The sequence below is a fragment of the Malus sylvestris genome, chromosome 2, assembly GCF_916048215.2.
Source record: "Malus sylvestris chromosome 2, drMalSylv7.2, whole genome shotgun sequence".
NCBI lineage: Eukaryota > Viridiplantae > Streptophyta > Magnoliopsida > Rosales > Rosaceae > Malus > Malus sylvestris.
The window spans coordinates 1,640,733-1,659,847 of record NC_062261.1 but is presented as its reverse complement, the minus strand read 5'-3'; the positions used below and the strand labels follow the sequence as shown (position 1 = coordinate 1,659,847).

At 42.0% G+C, this 19,115-nt stretch overlaps 2 protein-coding genes and 1 long non-coding RNA gene across 4 annotated transcripts in view; 1 reads left to right on the top strand and 2 right to left on the bottom strand.

Moving 5' to 3' along the window:
• The window catches only part of LOC126592231 (calmodulin-binding receptor-like cytoplasmic kinase 2), a 31,986-nt gene extending 19,230 nt beyond the window's left edge, over positions 1-12,756 (top strand). For both annotated transcript variants that reach the window (XM_050257957.1, XM_050257966.1), the window contains exon 9: positions 12,522-12,756. In XM_050257957.1, the coding sequence (XP_050113914.1) occupies positions 12,522-12,548 (27 nt within the window). In that variant the 3' untranslated portion in view covers positions 12,549-12,756. The remainder of the gene's footprint in view (positions 1-12,521) is intronic.
• Positions 3,724-6,256, bottom strand: LOC126592267 (uncharacterized). Its single transcript, XR_007612604.1, has 6 exons — positions 5,533-6,256; positions 5,352-5,449; positions 5,171-5,268; positions 4,990-5,087; positions 3,907-4,633; positions 3,724-3,864 (listed from the first exon to the last, which is right to left on the bottom strand). It is a non-coding gene; the product is annotated as an uncharacterized LOC126592267 (long non-coding RNA).
• Positions 12,757-14,222: 1,466 nt separating the features above from the next.
• Positions 14,223-17,889, bottom strand: LOC126592214 (putative chloride channel-like protein CLC-g). The gene is made up of 6 exons (XM_050257941.1): positions 17,362-17,889; positions 17,073-17,250; positions 16,549-16,811; positions 16,031-16,300; positions 14,796-15,924; positions 14,223-14,642 (listed from the first exon to the last, which is right to left on the bottom strand). Exons 1-6 carry the CDS (start codon positions 17,706-17,708, stop codon positions 14,508-14,510), a joined length of 2,322 nt encoding a protein of 773 aa, XP_050113898.1. The 5' UTR covers positions 17,709-17,889; the 3' UTR covers positions 14,223-14,507.
• Positions 17,890-19,115: the final 1,226 nt, after the last annotated feature.

Below are 19,115 nucleotides of genomic sequence, written 5' to 3'. Positions count from 1 at the left end.
ACATCAGAGGAGATCAGCTTAGTGAACGATCATGTTACAACACTTCAGTTAAGCAACAACACTTGCCCGGACCTAAGGAAACCCTGTCTGTACATGACCAAGTCACAAAGACCAGCCTAGATGAAGCGAACTTGGATCTTCCTGATAGCAACAATCAACCCGATGATCCTCGAGATGACTCTTTCACCCAGCAAGCCCAACCTGCTGAAGAGTTGGAGAATGTACCTATCTCAAGAGATTATCCAGATCGCATGGTGAAGATTGGCACCACATTGTCACCACCCCTTCGGTTAGCATTGATATCTTTTTTGAAAGAGAACACTGAAGTCTTCGCCTGGTCATACGAGGACATGCCAGGCATCTCTCCCGATGTCATCTGTCATCGTTTGAGTATTGACCCCAAGATCAAGCCGGTGAGACAGAAGCGAAGATCTTATGACGCTGAACGATACGAGGCAATGAAAACAGAAGTTGAAAAACTCAAAGGCATAGGCTTTGTCCGCGAAGTCAATTACCCGACATGGGTAGCAAATGTGGTCCTTGTTAAGAAAAATCCGACCAAAGAAAGTCTTTTGCTTCAAAAGGTCTTGTGGAGAATGTGTGTTGACTACACCGACCTAAACAAAGGGTGTCCGAAAGATAGCTTCCCTCTTCCTCTTATTGACAGACTTATAGACTCTACGGCCGGGTGTGAACTCCTGAGCTTCATGGATGCTTACTCAGGATACAACCAAATCCTCATGAACCCTTCGGATCAAGAACACACAGCATTCACTACCGACAGAGGACTATATTGCTACAAAGTCATGCCTTTCGGCCTAAAGAATGCAGGAGCGACTTATCAGAGACTAGTCAACTCAATGTTCGCCGAGCAGATTGGGAAGAGCATGGAAGTTTACGTTGATGATATGTTAGTCAAGAGCAAACATGCTGACCAACACATCACCAACCTATATGAAACTTTCACTATTTTGAAGAGGTATCAAATGAGGTTAAACCCCAACAAATGTGCCTTCGGCGTAGGCTCTGGCAAATTCTTAGGTTTCATGATTAGCCAACGAGGCATTGAAGCTAATCCCGAGAAGATCAAAGCAATCCTCGACATGAAGGAACCGGTAACTTCAAAGGACATCCAGAGCCTTACTGGCAAGGTGGCAGCCTTAACCAGGTTCATTTCTAAGGCCACAGACAAATGTGCTCCCTTTTTTAAAGCACTTAAGGGAAGTAGGAAGTACATTACATGGACTGATGAATGTGCCGAGGCATTCAAAAACCTCAAGGAGTACATGAGTAAAGCCCCTCTACTCTCCAAGCCCGAGGTAGGAGACATTCTCATTATCTACCTATCGGTATCAGCTTCAGCCGTAAGTTCCGTTCTCATTCGAAAGGATGGGAATATTGAGCGACCTGTCTACTACGCTAGCAAAGCCTTACAAGATGCGGAGACACGGTACTCTAACATTGAGAAATTGGCTCTGGCATTGGTCATGTCTGCTCGAAAACTCCGCCCTTACTTCCAAGCGCACTCCATCATCGTGCTTACCAATTATCCTCTTCGACAGATACTCCAAAGTCCTGACACTTCAGGGCGAATGATCAAATGGGCAATAGCGTTGGGTGAGTTTGACATCTCCTACCAACCAAAGCCAGCTGAGAAGGGCCAAGCAGTAGCAGATTTCATCGCCGACTTCACATATCCTGTTGACATTGCTTCTACACCTGAAGCAGTAGCTTCATTACCATCGGAAGCTCAGAAAGTATAATCAACGACCTCAGCATGGAGTCTGTATGTTGATGGCTCATCCAACCAACAGGGCTGTGGAGCGGGACTAGTCTTGACTACGCCCGACAAAGTAGCAATGGAGTATGCTCTTCGTTTCAAATTCAAGGCATCAAACAATGAGGCCGAGTATGAAGCCCTTCTAGCAGGATTACGTTTGGCCAAACACCTCGGGGTTAAACAAATTGATATTTTCAGTGACTCCCAATTAGTGGTCAACCAGGTTACCAACAAATTTGATGCTAAGGACAGCTCCATGGCAGCATATCTTGCGCAAACACAACTTTTGCTCAAGCACTTCCACTACCAGATCACCCAAGTTCCTCGAGCGGCAAACAGTCATGCAGACGCCCTGGCTCGCCTTGCCTCAGCTGTGGAAGACAAGATTGGAAGAAAAATTCATGTCGAACTGTTGGCAACACCAAGCACCATGGCCGCAGAAGTATGCAACTTACAACAGGGGGATAGTTGGATCACCCCGATCTATAATTTCCTTGCTCATGGCACCCTCCCAAATGATAAAGTCCAGGCTAAGCAAATTCGATACAAGTCTACCCGCTACCTGATCATCAATGATCAACTCTATAAGCGAGGTTTTAGCCTGCCATACTTAAGGTGTCTTACGCCTGCCGAGGCGGAAATCGTCCTTCGGGAAATACATGAGGGAGTCTGTGGAGATCATGCTGGATCTCGGTCCCTAGCACACAAGACTTTTCGCCAAGGATATTACTGGCCAACACTCCACCAGGATGCCATCAAAGTATCCCGCTCATGTGACAAATGTCAACGATATGCGGCTATTCCTCATTCCCCTCCAGAGCCTCTTACTCCTATGATCAGCCCTTGGCCCTTCGCCCAGTGGGGACTTGATTTGATCGGCCCAATGCCGGCAGGGAAGGGCAAAGTCTGTTACGCAGTCGTTGCAGTGGACTACTTCACAAAGTGGGCCGAAGTAGAACCCTTGGCAACCATTACTGAGGCAAAGATAGAAGACTTCGTGTGGAAGAACATCCTTTGTAGATTCGGCATTCCCAATGCGATAGTCACTGACAATGGGCGACAGTTTGACAACAACAAGTTCAGGTTGTTCTGCTCTAAGTTCAACATCAACTTATGCTTTGCCTCTCCAGCTCATCCCCAGTCTAATGGACAAGTTGAGGCCATCAACAAAATAATCAAGCGCACTTTGAAAACCAGCTTGGACAAAGCTAAAGGCTGTTGGCCAGAATTTGTACCCCAAGTTCTTTGGTCATATCGCACTTCATATCGGACTTCAACAGGAGAAACTCCATTCTCACTTGCCTTTGGCACAGAGGCGGTTGTCCCTGTTGAGCTCGAGCAAGCAACATTCCGAGTCCAGAACTACATTCAAAGTGAAAATGACAAACAACTCACCCTCAACTTGGATTTAGTCGAGGAACACAGAAACCAAGCTCACTTGAGGAATGTCGCCTACAAGCAGCGCATCTCCAACTATTATGACTCTAGGGTCAAGCCTCGTTCTTTCAAAATAGGAGACTGGGTCTTAAAGAAAAGATTACTCTGCGACAGAGTCCCGAGTGAAGGCACACTTAGTCCAAACTGGGATGGACCGTATGAAGTCATTGGCATCAGTCGCCCTGGCTCTTACACACTTAGAAGCTCCGATGGCAAGACCCTTGGCCATCCATGGAACGCTGATCACTTGAAGTACTACTACAAATAGACTCACGATGTACAAGTGTTGAGCTATAGCCGTTCGGCATCCTATGTAATGAAGGCCATTTGGCAATGAATTCAATAAAGAGGTAATTTAGCCAACTCAGCCCTCACTCTTTTACATTCATAGCAAGCGATGCCGGAACCCTTCTCAATCAGAAAGCAATCTGTCTTCCACAGTCACTACAAAACAAGCAAATGAAGACCGTGTCAAGCGCCAAAAAAAAAAAAAAAAAAAAAAAAAAAAAAAACAGCTTCATCCAAAAAGCTTCACCCGAAAAGCTTCACCTCCAAAGCTTCACCCACAAAGCTTCACCTAAAAAGCTTCACCCAAAAAGCTTCACCATCAAAGCTTCACCTAAAAAGCTTCACCCAAAAAGCTTCACCTAAAAAGCTTCACCCAAAAAGCTTCACCATCAAAGCTTCACCTAAAAAGCTTCACCCAAAAAGCTTCACCCGAAAAGCTTCACCTAAAAAGCTTCACCCAAAAAGCTTCACCCGAAAAGCTTCACCTAAAAAGCTTCACCCACAAAGCTTCACCTAAAAAGCTTCACCCAACAAGCTTCACCCGAAAAGCTTCACCTCCAAAGCTTCACCCACAAAGCTTCAACACCAAAGCTTCACCTACAAAGCTTCAACACAAAACCTTGCTCCAAATAAACAAATTTTGTTCACAAAACCCAAGATGCCCTTGAACTTGTACAAAAACACTTGGGTAAACATAAACATTTTTTGTTTTACACCCACAAGGGCCCAAAATTTTCCTTCTTATTTATTCACTTATATATGTTCCCAAACATATTATAATAGATCCAACAACAAGCCAAAGTCCCAAATTTCATAATGGACAAAAGTACAAGCAATTCATCAATAATGAAGGTGCTACAAAAATTGGAATCTGCCCCAAAATAGAAATCCAACCCAAGAGACTTTTTCTCTCTCTCCCTCTTCCGCCTCCTTTCATCTATCAAATTTCTGCAACCTCTGCTCTTCTCCAATGGAGCTGAATTTTGGACACCCTATAGTTCTTGAGCATATGAACAACTTTCAAGAAGGAACCATTTCTGTTTGAGCGACGGAAATTAAAGTGTTGAAGCTCCAAACATGATAGTCGGCTTCTTGCAGATTTCGAAGCTGTTGTGATGTTTCGAAGATCTGGAAATATTTAACCGTTAGTTCATCCTGAATTTTTGATATGTTATGAAAGAGTCGATGAGGAACAACTTCAATGAAGAAAGCATACCGATCTGAACAAGAGAAAATGGAGTTTCGAAGCTCACAACAAATCTGACGGGTTGACAGACAAATAATAACCAGTCATTCATCATACCTGAATTTCTTGAGTTAAACAGCTCCGAGGGATCTCAAATTTGGATATGTTGTAGTTCACAAGCTGAGGAACAACTTCAATGAAGAAAGCATACCGATCTGAACAAGAGAAAATGGAGTTTCGAAGCTCACAACAAATCTGACGGGTTGACAGACAAATAATAACCAGTCATTCATCATACCTGAATTTCTTGAGTTATACAGCTCCGAGGGATCTCAAATTTGGATATGTTGTAGTTCACAAGCTGAGGAACAACTTCAATGAAGAAAGCATACCGATCTGAACAAGAGAAAATGGAGTTTCGAAGCTCACAACAAATCTGACGGGTTGACAGAAAAATAATAACCAGTCATTCATCATACCTGAGTTTCTTGAGTTATACAGCTCCGAGGGATCTCAAATTTGGATATGTTGTAGTTCACAAGCTGAGGAACAACTTCAATGAAGAAAGCATACCGATCTGAACAAGAGAAAATGGAGTTTCGAAGCTCACAACAAATCTGACGGGTTGACAGAAAAATAATAACCAGTCATTCATCATACCTGAGTTTCTTGAGTTATACAGCTCCGAGGGATCTCAAATTTGGATATGTTGTAGTTCACAAGCTGAGGAACAACTTCAATGAAGAAAGCATGCTGATCTGAGCAAGAGAAAATAGAGTTTCAAAGCTCACAACAAATCTGACGGGTTGACAGACAAATGATAAACAGTCACTCATCATACCTGGATTTCTGGAGTTGTACTGCTCCGATGGCTCTCCAATTTGGATATGTTGTAGTTAAGGAATTAACGAACAACTTTCATGAAGACAACTTTGTGATTCGACCTACAGATGATGGTGTTATGTTGAAAAACAATTCCGGTTGTTAGGGGAAATGAAAAACAATTCCACCAAAGAAACATCATTATGATGTTTCATCATTATGGTGTTTTCATCATTATGATGCTTTCATCATTGTGATGCTTCCATCATTGTGATGCTTCCATTATGATGTTAATGCACCAACGGTTACACCTTCTGCAATTCCACTTATTCGGGCCTAGCAACCTTCATAAACAAAATCTATGAAGAAAAAGTCCGGGGCTACCACTTAGAAAACAAAAGAATGAAGTTTTGGTACTTACGACATGGACTATTAGCAAGACACCTCATTCGTCAACTCCCTCGACTAGAGACTTGGGGGACTCCCACCATATGCTACTACGCCTTGGTACTCAAAAGTTCGTGACTACTCAGTGACTTGGATTTTTCAAGTCTCCAACCGAGAAGTTTTCCTCACTCGGGAAATTAAGGGAACACTACCTCAAACTACATGCTTCACTCACAAAGCTTCAACAATACAGGTTTCAACAAAAGCAAAAATTCAAAGAACTTTATGAAGAAGGCTTTGGTGTATTTAACACAATATGTTGAAATGAAGCAAAGCTTATTTATTAATATTTTCGATAAGCCACAAATATGTACATATACATGAGTCAAAATAAACAAACAAAAGGGAGCCTTCACAAAGGTTGCTTAGGGGAAGTCTCAGCAGTCGGTAGAGCCCCAGAAAGAGAAAGCACCGGAGGGTGGTTATCCGGAGCCTCAGTACTTGACAAAACCCCAGAAGGAGGAGGCATTGGAGGTTCATCATTTGAAGCTTCATTACCAGGTACAGCCCCAGAGGACGAAGGCAATAAATGCCTTTGGAACAAACCCACAAACCGCTGATGATCAAGTAAAACCTTACCATCAGATTCCTTCATCTGGTCAAGCTTCCTCTTCATGTTTGTAGCATAGTCATGGGCGAGCCGGTGCAACTGCTTATTCTCATGCTTGAGCCCTCTAATCTCCTGTTTGAGACTCATCACTTCAACAGCCAATGATTCAACTTGGCGGGTTCTAGCAAATAGGCGTTGGGCCATATTAGACACAGAACCTGCACACTGAACACTAAGAGCCAGAGAGTCCTTAACAGCCAACTCATCAGACCGTTTGGAAAGTAGTCTGTTATCTTTGGGAGTGATAAGGTTCCTGGCCACCACTGCAGCGGTCATATCATTCTTCATCACAGAATCCCCAACGGTAAGAGGACCAGTAGGGGATATGAAGGATGGGCGCCATATGTTGTCTGGAGAAGGCGTGGATGTCTCTTCTCCAAGGTTCAAGTCAAAACGACGGTCGGAGGGTCCAGACATTTTCAAATGTGTTGAAGAAGGAAGAGGTCAGACAAATCAAGATCTTAGAAGTGCAAGAAATGAGCTTCTACTGGTAGAGATTCAAGTGTGCTGTGGAACTTAATGCCAGACTCTATAAAAATCTGCACTCGACGGAGCTTCAGAAATCGAAGAGGCATTTGCTTTCTCAAAAGCTGGGCTGCTCAGAGACCACGAGGGCCGATCTCAGAAATCGAAGAGGCGAATGCTTTCTCAAAAGCTGGGCTGCTCAGAGACCACGAGGGCCGATCTCAGAAATCGAAGAAGCACCTGCTTTTGCAGCCTCGTCAGCACCTGTCACATGCACAATCAGCTTTGCGGAAATTACGGGCAATCTGTCGAAGATTTCTGGTGAAGTAGAAAGCACGTGAATCTTACTGATCAATCACCGCTCTCCATATGCACCATCAACTCCTCGGGTACCACATATAACTTTGTCAAAGATCTCTGACAAAGTTTAGGCACGAGAATTTCGAAGTGCCAGCTACCCTACTATTACCCATAAGGGTAAAGGAACAGCACCACTGCTTGACAACTGGAAAGTCCCTATGTGTGTCGACCTCCGTGTTTTGTGGCAAGACAGGTTGGCAAGAACGACCAACCTTTACTCACATTCGAGAAAAGACTCCCAACATAATTACTTTCTCAAAAACCGGAGTAGCACCGCTTTCCAAATCTCGAGAGTCAGATCCTCGACGGGATTGCTTGTTCGAAAACCGAAGAGGCACAACTCTCAGAACTTCGAGAGCCAGATTTCCTTAGATAAAGCTTGTCTGTAATCTCCACACGTAATATCAGCTTTCCAGATACCACATACCACTTTTTCAAAGTGCTCTGACAAAATTAAAACACGTGAAGCTGGCAGCTCCCACTACATTGCTGTGACCAAGAAGGGTAAAGGAATAGCATTACTACTTGTTATTGGGAAATCCCTATATACATTGACCTCCCTCCTCAACGGACAGGCAAACCTGCAAAAATGCTCAACCCTTTCTCGCATTCGAAAAGGCACCCTCAACATAACCTCTCGAAATACTCAGCTTTATTTCCCCCCGATAATACCTCAGCAAATAAGCCACACCAAGAACAAGAGTTTCTCATATCATCAGGGTCGAAAGCAAGAGTATCCCATATCATGCTTTCTCCCTGTCTTTGTCTTTGTCCTTGTCCACACCTGCAGGACAAGGAGAAAGAGAGCAGTCAGTCGGAACCTGAAATCAAACCTCCAATTTGGAACTGACTGCCTGGAGCCTTTGCCTGGTTGCTTACTTAGCATTGCTCTCGAGTACTCATCCTCAACTGCTGTCAAGGTCACGAATTCCACCGGCAAATACCTCATGACAGTTGATCAGATATTGGCTCTTTACACTGAAGCTGCCAAGCGTGGATGAGTCACTATGAAGGAATGTTCTGAAGGACCATTTAAATGCAAAGGTTGCACACCACTTCTGCCATGCAAAAGATTGAAGCAGAAGGTTCAACGGTGAGCTGAAACAGATCACTACAGCACGACACCTTTCCATACCACATTCATTATTCCGTCAACAGCAAAAGTATCTCATATCATCAAGGTCGAACGTACTCTAGATTTGATGGACTTGTTTTGACCCTCAAATTTTTGAGTCGGCCTTATACTCTGAAGGGCACCAGAAAACCCTCCAGCACAGTTCAAGAATAAGCCTGTGGAAAGTTACTTCTTCAAAAGCAAAAGTATCTCATATCATCTCTTATCCATTTGCTTCTCCTTATCCTGGCAGTTGAATGAGAGACAAGGAGAATGAGAACAATCAACCGGAAGCCGACGTCAAACCTCTGATCCTGGGTTGCTTACTTGGAAGTTTGACTGCTTACCTTGTCTGTCACCTCTTTCGGCAGATCTCCTAGCTCGGCGACTTGGGGGACTCCTACTATAGGGTTTGTATCACACTTGACTAAGCCCGAAACTACAACTAAGCTTCAAGTGAAATTGATACATTACCTTGTGCGTCAACATCAGCTAAGTACACCATTCCCGGATGGAGGAAAGGTACTTCCAGAGAAGGGCAGATGAAGATCAGACCACACTTCGGTACTTAGAAGTTTCGTGATTACTCAAGGGATTGGATCTTGCAAGTCCCCAACCGAGGAGTTTCCCTCACTCGGGAACTTAGGGGAGCACTGTTTGTACCATACTTGACCAATCCCGAAACTACCGAGCACCGGCCAACGCTATACTGTCAAGGACCCAGAAGAGTTCCCCTCCGACCAGGAGGCCAATCACTACTCGACACGTGTCAAGATTAGAAGCCAATTAGAGCGCAGCACGTGTCAACATCAAGAACCAATCATAACATGACACATGTCAATGTGACAAAGCTACAAGTTTTTCTATAAATAGGGGTCATTCCCCCACAATATTGCCTAATGCCATTTTGTGTTAAATCATTCACAAGAACTCACTAAATTGAGAGCTTGATCCTTTGTACTTGTGTAAGCCCTTCACTACTAATAAGAACTCCTCTACTCCGTGGATGTAGCCAATCTGGGTGAACCACGTACATCCTGTGTTTGCTTCTCTGTCTCTATTCATTTACGTACTTATCCTCACTAGTGACCGAAGCAACCAAGCGAAGGTCATAAAACCTGACACTTTCTGTTGTACCAAAGTCTTCGCTGATTTTGTGCATCAACAATTTTAATTTTTATTAAAAAACTTAACAGAAACCTTGACCCAATCTATGCATTGAAATATAAAGCAAACATTGACAGAACAATACAAATTATTAAACATACCTTCTGCAAATTTCAATTTGGAACAGCGCAGCAGAAATAATTATCCAAATTGAAAAAATTGATTTAAGAGTTGAGAGAATCACAAAACCCAGAACATGTTTTGATCGATGAAGTTGCTAATCAAAACCCCAAATTGGGAAAACAGCTTCAACCAGTAGTTTTGCAGAAAAGTCAATGGTAATAGTTTAAACATGTTTTATTATTATTATATTCAAACCATTTGATTTCAAGATTGAATTCATAAACATGTAAATCAGGCTCTGATACCACATGTTAGAATAAACATATACCAAAAACATGTAATTATTATTATTCAAACCATTTGATTTCAAGATTGAATTCATAAACATGTAAACCAGGCTCTGATACCACATGTTAGAATAAACATATACCAAAAACATGTAATTATGAATCACAATGATCAAAACACAAACCCAATTCATAAGCCTGTAGCACAGAGAAGAAACTTACCTGCAGACGAACTTGAAGAAGCAGCAATTCCAGATTTTGCAACAACTAAGCAGTGCACCTTCTCCTCTCTCCAGTAATCAGTTTGCTCTAACTAATAATAGGTCTTAGTTCGATGATCGAGCATATCAACTGTGAGAGCAGAGGCCACTATATATACACAACATAATCTTTGCCATATCCCCTAAGGATTCCCCTATTAGAATCCTTATAGGAAACTAATCCCTTAAATAGTAGTCCGGTGTGATATGGATTACAAAATCCATTCCCAATAAGACTTCCCATTCAATCTCAAGACCAATAACTAAGTTCATAGATTCATATTTATGCTCATATTCTTACAATATATTCCCCCTTATTAGACCTTAGCCTGCAAAAACAATTTGGTCACAAGACACGAGTTTGCTTTTCGGTTTGGCCATTTTTTTCTACGCGACATCATTTTGCAACCTTGAAAGCAAACACATTTGAATTTAAATATTTGGCATGATTTTTCAATGTGCTTATGTGTAGCTGTAATTCTTGGTTGTTGTTTTTCCCAACTTAATCACCTATGCCTAATACCCTCGGGTGGTATCGTGCTCAATGGGTCTCAAGTGTGAAATTTTATCATAAAAGTCCAATGTTTCGTCTCCAAATGTGGGACTTCTCTTTCAACTTGGTACTCAGGATCTGGTTTGGGGAACTTGGAGCCCAAGACATCCCCAGGACCTCGATACTTAGGACTCGACCAAGGAACTCTGCCAACCAAAACATGGACAGGAATCTTCGGCACTAGGGACCCAACCCAAGTACACAGTAATAACATTATTATTGTGTCGTTTCGTGCTAATGATACAAAGATATGTGTAAATTTTTGTCTATATGACGATTGTATCATTCACACGGATGCCTGTACCATAAGTTGCTGACTTGCTGCCCTGCTTGAGGGCTGCAGCCGCTAAAGCTCTTCAGACCCGAAACCCTATGACCCTTTTGTGCTATTTTCTTTCTGTTGGCTGGGTACTTCAACCAGAAACATCGTTGACTCATTTGCGGCTCGGCAACAATATTGTATTAAAAGACAAAATTTAGGGAGCAATGAATGTCGATCAACCCTCTAGATCTAAATTTCATGACCTAAAATGTATTATTTGTTATGGAATGGTTTTAACTCTTAACTCTTCTTCTTTTTTTTCGCAGAATAATTTCTTTTGCAACTTAATAACCATCCTAGATGAATGAGTATATATAGAATTTGAAATTTTATTTTAAAAGTGGATTTGTTTTTAAAAAAAATCTCTTATTATTTTGACCGTTTGATTTAAATTTCAACCACGGAATTTTTTACCATAAAATTTGAAAAGAAAAAAAAAAGGACTGTTAGACCATAATCAAAAGTTTACAAACAAAAAAAAAAGCATTGTAATCTAGATCACCAAGAGTCCAGAAATCAAACGACTCCCTTTTGTTCAAATGTTACTGCTGGACAGCTAGGGTTCCTTGTCAAATGGGGCCTAATTGTTGGCCTAATTGTTGGCCACTACCAATGTTTATTAAAATGCGGTATGATTAACATTATTGGTATCAAGAAGTATACTGTTAGAGAAATCTTACCCTTACCATGTAAGGTTGAATTTGATTACCAACAAATATAGACCTGTAAACTAAACCACTCCAGAAAGATCATAACGCTACAGCTTGGCCTGTTGACAGTGTAATTGGACAAGGTTTCACAATTATGGCACTGGAGTTTATTGGTGGAACACTGTTTACGCTGCTCTACGATGGCATCAAGCAAGCGATGAGCAAGAGTGGGACGTTTAAAACCCTTCTCGGAGACCTCAAGTCCACGCTAGACTCTTTAGAACCAAGAGACATCCAACAGATTGGAGAGCATAACGTCGAATTGGGTCTCCCAAACGAGGAAATTGAAAGTCTTCAAATGCAAATGGAGGATGGTGTGAAGCTTGTTGGCAAGTTGTCCAACTTGCGCATGTGGAACTACTGCTGCTTGGATGATTACGCTCAACAAATTGTTGAGTTGGATAGGGCTCTTAAAAGATTGTTAATAAAATTGAAGATGCAGGAAGCAAGGATGTGAAGGAGGTCTTGGTTTTGTCGAGGCAAAACCGGGACAAACCTGATGAAGTCAATAGAAGATTGTTGGATATACGGAAGTTACTGCAGCAGAGAGCGGGGGATGCCGTGGAAGACTTCAGAATACCCCCACCCGAGTTGATAGGCCGGACATGAAATCGGTGGAAGAGCAGTTGTGGACAATAAGGGGAGACTACCTTAGAAGTGTCAAGAGAGGGCAGTAGTATAAATAATGTGAGAGACATCTTCCCCCTTATTCGACCTTACCCTGTAAAAACAATTTGGTCACAAGACACGAGTTTGCTTTTCAGTTTGGCCATTTTTTTCTACGCGAAATCATTTTGCAACCTTGAAAGCAAACACATTTGAATTTAAATGTTTGGCATGATTTTCCAGTGTGCTTATGTGTAGCTGTAATTTTTGGTTGTTTGAGCGTTTGTTGTTGTTCCCAACTTAATCACATGAGCCCAATACCCTCGGGTGGTATCATGCTCAATGGATCTCAATTGTGAAATTTTATCACAAAAGTCCAATGTTTCGTCTCCAAATGGACGGACAGAGGCGGAGACATGAAGAGACTGACATTTTGTCATGCAGAAAACTTGTGTTATGCTTATGATTTCCAAAGTGTTTTTGTAGGCTTAGGGCCCCAATTTGACCTTTTTACTCTAATTTCTTTCATTGGAGTTGATTTGAGGTTGGTGGCTCCTATGAAGTTCAGGCAATCAATTGATAGTAAGCTTTGAGTAGGACTCTAGTGTGGAGGGAGAGAGGAAGAAAATCACAGAGGCTTGAAGTTTAGGTTTAGGGAAGAGGATGACGTGGACGACACCATACCACAGACCCAAACAACGGTGGTATGTTGCTCCCCACACAACAAAGTAATTTTTGTAAGATGAGAAGAACATTTCGAACTGAAACTTTTGGGGCCTTCTTAGGTTAAAATCCTAGCTCCGCCACTAAAGTCGTATGCATGTGACGTGATTCAATATTTCAACATTGAAGCTTACATGGTATTTCTGCATAGCATTATTTGTTATGGTTCGAGTGGATTTTAAGGAAGTTTTTATTCTCATGTCAGTGATTCAATCAAACGATTGCTATTTGTTTAACATGGAAACTATGTATAATAGGAACACTGAGAGAATCTGCAAACTGAATTCAGCAGCAAAGTTGAACTGCTCACCAAAATTGATCACCGGAATCTCGTAAAGCTACTCGGTTATGTGCCGCCCCCGTTGGAGCTGATCGGCCGGACATGAACTCAGTGATAGTGCAGTTACAGAAAATAAGGGTAGACTACCTTAGAAGTGTCAAGAGAGGGTAGTGAGTATCCCTCATGTCGCATTCAACTTACCATGTAAATTTGAATTTGAGCAGGCTCAGACACTAGTTTGCTATTCGTTTTGGCCATTTTCTCGACATCTTTTTCACCCTCGAACATACTTTGGATGTGTACTTCTCTCTCAGCATCTTTGTCCGTCACACCGAACAACTGCTACAAGTCACGAGGAGCCATAAAACAAACGCATTTACATTTAAATGTTGACTACCAAGTCTTGTACCGTTGTATAACAATTGAGGTAAGTCCAGACCTAGTTCCGCTTTTTTCCATTTTACCACAATTTTCCACATGATTATGTACTGATTTGGTACTGAGGTGCTTTTATAAAAAGTAGGTATCAAAAACAGCTTATTTTCACAGTTTTAGGTGAAAAAAAAAACTGAAAACGTGAAGTAGCAAAAATGAACTTATTCTCACAGCACGTCAGAAACAGTTTTTTTTCAAAGCACAGCAATACCAAACCAGCCCTATGTGTCAGCAGGGCTGTGTAGCTGTAATATTTTTCTCTATCGAGTGCGGGATCAACCATTTAGTTTGGAAAATTAGCATGGAGTTCAACTGTAAAAAGCTATCAAGACCATATTCGTTTCCTTCTGTTTGGCTGCGCAGTATCTAGTCCGCACAAATACTTCCATCAGAGAGCAAAAATACCACCTTTCCTGGTTTATCATGGTATCTAACGTAACTCTATATATTTCGACAATATAAACTACTGCCCTCTACTCTGGAGTCCATGAAGAAGTTGAAAAATAATGAGATACCGGACTTGTCGTGATTCCATACCCTCGACTGAAGATCATTTACAAGACCTTTTTCTTCAGTGCTAGGCTGAAAATGCCTAAAAGAGTTTAGACGGAGGTGGCAGCCGGAATCTTAATCTTTTCCACCTGCTCCTTACCAGCATAGGGTGTAAGCTCAGTATATGTTCTGGAATGAAGTCGTGCCTCGTCAATATACCCACCACGGGTGATCTCTGCAATTACGCGTAGATATTACAAGACATTAGTAAGAAAACTGCTGTAAGGAATAATATGGATTGGTAAGTAATTAGCATAATATGTGGCGGTTCATGTATATCACAACACCGTGATGTTAGCTACAAAAACTTCAGGGAATGCGCACTTACATTGGACAACTTGGGTATCACTAGAAGGTGCCTTAAGCCAACTTCTCGGAAAAGTGTGAGCGCCTTTGCTAGTGACATTGTCTCCACAACCGTATACGGTGAAGCATTGGTGAAGGGATGCAAGTCAATGAACATTTCCTTCTCTTCCTCAGTCAATTCTATGTCTTCTATCTTGTCACCGTTGCCTGAACCCCTCTTGGCAAAATCCACCGATGAGAAGAGTTTAAAAGAATTGGTGCTCGTCCGAACTGGGGTGGACACGAATGCTTTCTTCTTCAACAATTCAATAAGATGAGCGCGGAGGACTAAACCATACAAAACGGGGGTTTCAGACAACGGAGGCTCATCAATCACAGGGAACCCATTATGCCCTGTAGTCCGGAGGACGTGTACTATGTTACCAACCTTCTCAATGCCTTGAAAGAGTTGAAGTGGCCCTATTACTACATCCGCTACTGTCAGCTGCCTCATGTACGGTTCAACATGACTTTCCAGATAGGGAAGACCCTTTGCTTTCATAATAAGATCATATATATTACCATTGAAAGCATCCGCCGTTGTCTTGGAAACAAGAAGAACCACCATTATTAATGGCAGCAATAACAGATTATTGGTCAATTCCAGAATAATTACACAGAGCGAGACCGTCATCCTCATGGTTCCACCAAGAAAAGAAGCAGCACCCAACACAGCATATAGACCATGATTGAGATTCGAGTGTTTGCCAACTAGCATTCCGACAAAACGCCCATAAGATGCACCAGTCACAATAACAGGTACGAAAAGACCAGCTGGCACAACAACCCCGTAGCTGAAGATACTTAAGAAAAAACAGGTGACAAAGAATATGATAATTGAGGAATATTGAAACTCAGAATCAGTGTTCTTGCTGAAGAGGTTTCTAATAGCATCATCATTCGTGTTAAATATGAGGCTGGCAAGGTCATTATAATGACCAGGAGGGCACTGAAACTTCTTGTAGTTACCAGACCGTCCAATCGTAGGGCAGGCTTCTGCTGCATGAGGTGGGCAAGGTCGACAAGATGCAAGCCATGGTAATCCAAAGAGAAGACAAGATGTGAAAACGGAGATTGTGCAAGCTATAAGAATTTTATACATGACACCTCTCCTGGACAAAGGAAAACATCAAGGGAACGTCAGTCAGCAAATTATGGGTTTTCAGAACATCTTACATATACTAATCTGTGCAGACGTCACTAAGCTGAAGCGCTTACTCATGGATGATATTGTATACTCGGAGAACTCTTGTTAATAGAGAATTGTATAGGCTGCCCAACATGCCGCCTACAAAGCCAAGGAGGAGCACAGGAGGCACATCGGTAATGTGATATGATATACTAGCTGAATAAACATCAAACATTATCAGCCCCCCAGTACCAAATAGCCCACATTTCCCGCTGTAGCAAACATCAATCAGAGCTCGAAGTACAATCGCGATTAGAGCAGTTGTAAAGAAAGCTCTCCACAGAAGTGCACTTCTCCACCTACAAAACAAAAACTCGGTTAGATAAATATGTGCCAATCTGCTGGATCCAAGACGTATGGTTAGGTATTGAATATTGAAACAAACGGAAACACTTGGGTTAAATGCAAGAAATATAATTGGAAATCCATTTTGCACCCGTATTTCACGAGTAGGTCAATAATTGAGTCTAACAGAAATCATTCTTACTTCTACTACAAACGAAAGCAACAACAAAACAAACGAGTTCAGATAGAGAAGTTAGTGTACCAAGATGCCATTTCTTCAAATGCAAAGAGTACACCACCAACAGGGGAACGGAAAGAGGCAGCAATTCCAGCAGCTGCTCCACACGTTACGAGATCCCTACGGTCACGATCATTCTTGAAGTATCGCAGCCATTTCCATGTCAAGCCATACTTCTTCGATCCTCCCTGACCCACCAATGATGCAACACATGCACCGGTATGCACCATGGGCCCTGCCTTTCCGATAAGAAGAGACGATGACACTGCAGTAACACTACCAACAATCTGAAACAAAAGAAAAATCTGAAATTTAGCAAATCGAATTTCGGTTCAATTCCTAAATTTTCATATGCAGAATTCATAATTATCTCAATGTGTAAGTTCAGATTACATGGTTGAATTCATAAACTATCAAGTTGCTAACTTTCACACAAATTAAGCAAAACCCAATTCAAACTTGGAATTGGCAAAAGCAGCTTTGCTAACAAGCAATTCACTTACACAACAAAAGCACTTACAAACACAATCTCAGAGTTAGTAAGTCACCTTAACAAACAAAGTCTTAATGGAAAATATTCTGGGCGCATCGACGCCGTTCAGGTAAGCCTTCACCTCCGGTATACCGGAGCCCGCGGCCGCCGGCGCCACCAAAGCCGTGATCACAACCGCAAACAGAGTGAGACCAAAATTCGACAAGAAGAAGACAGCAAAAGCCAGCCAAAACCTGTAAATCCCCAACAACAACCAAAAAAAAAAAAAAACAAAACAAAATTGAAGACAAAAATCCAAAGAAAAAACAACCAAGATTCAAACTTGAAGTGAAAGTCAGAGCAACCTGCGCTGCAACATCATGTTGGAAGTGACAACGAACTTAATTCCGGCGATGTTTTCGACAGCGAGGTTGTTGCAAAATCCGATGAGTCCAACAACGATGCCGATGAGGAAACACGAGACCCACTTCATGAATAGGTACTGGAACGCGTGGACCTTCCCGCGGCTCCGCCAGTCCTGCTTGAAGAACTCGTTCTCGAGAATCTCGTAATCGAGGCTCTCGATCGGGCAGACATTGGCGCCCACCAGAGCCACCTGCGACGTGGAGTTCGGGGCGGATCGCTGGCGCGAGATTAACGGGGCGGTGATGGATTCGGGGTCCTCCGCCGTATTGAGGCTGCCGACGAACATGGTTCTGTGTTTTGCGGGTGGCGGCGGCGGACGGCGGAGCGTCGGGACACGGAACTCGATTGAAGTGTTAAAAGTAAAGTGGGTGTTTGCTTTTGTATATGATTGTGTTTGGGGGACTCTCTCTCTCTCTCAATCTGTCTCTGTCATTTCTTATCTGCAGAATTGGCTGGATTCGGGACTCCACCACTGTTGGCCGATGATACGCTGCTCCCGCTTGCATAGTTCTATTATTTAATTTATTTTTTCTGTAATATATTTCTAAAAATATATATAATAAGTTTTTTAGTCAAAATAGTTTGTGAGATTGATTCATAGTTTGTCCATTATCATTCATTTTAGTTATTCTATTAAGAATCTTTGTTAAATAAAGAAAAAATTACAAAAATACCCTCAAATTGTGTCAACGTTTAAACCCCTACATGCGATCGTCTGTCGTCGTAAAATAGTCCCTGCGAAGCTTTCGAAAAGAGGGATTGTCTTATGTGTAAGCATAATATTTCTAGTCAAACTTGCCCAACCCATCTAAAAAGAATTGAACTTGACAGACACATTTTTTTTCATTTTGGGAGGGTACTCCGAGTAGTGGGTACCTCGTAGGACCTTGACCTGCCTACTCGTGTCTTGTATGGATATGCAGGAAGGGGTGCTACTAGGTGTGTGTAGGGATTGTGTTTGTTGTGCTACTAGGTGTGTGTAGGGGTTGTGTTTGTTCATGAGAATGGATCCCTCGTCAAGTCAGTTTGGGAGTGCAGACACACTTGCGGGTAACGGTTACAAGGGAGAAATCGAAAGAAAACTGTATCCGACAGAATTCTATATTTATCTATGAGATCGAGTATGAAATTATGTTTACCCACTTTAAAGTGAGTATTTGTTTCCCTCATTTTCCTGCTAGGATTGGAAATCCTGTATTTTACATATCCATATGACTAATTATTCTTTTTACATTATTTTTGTATTATTTTTATTATCCACATACCTCATCCTTTGGTACTAGAATATGAAGTTCTATGAATTCCTTCTTATGGTCTCGTATTCCCTCATTCACTCCTCTGTTATATGTTCTAATGGAATTTCCTTTTGTAGGCTCAAAAAGTGGTCATTCATCAGATCTTTGTTGATTGGACGGTCGATATGGTATAACCTATTTGAAATCTCCTGGTTTCTGCAGAAAGGAAAAAGAATTTCACATTCTTCCTTTCGGAAATTGAGTATTGGGAAAATCCTATTGATTGTCGCTTTCTCTAGACCTCCGGGAAAAACATGAAAAAAAAGGCTCGAATGGTACGATTCCTCCATCACCCCAAAATGAAAAAGGCGATCTCGTATTTCTTAGTCTATGAAGATACATTGTTAGGTGCTTCGTTTTATTTTCCCATTGATGCCGAAAGAAAGGCTCGTTGGAAT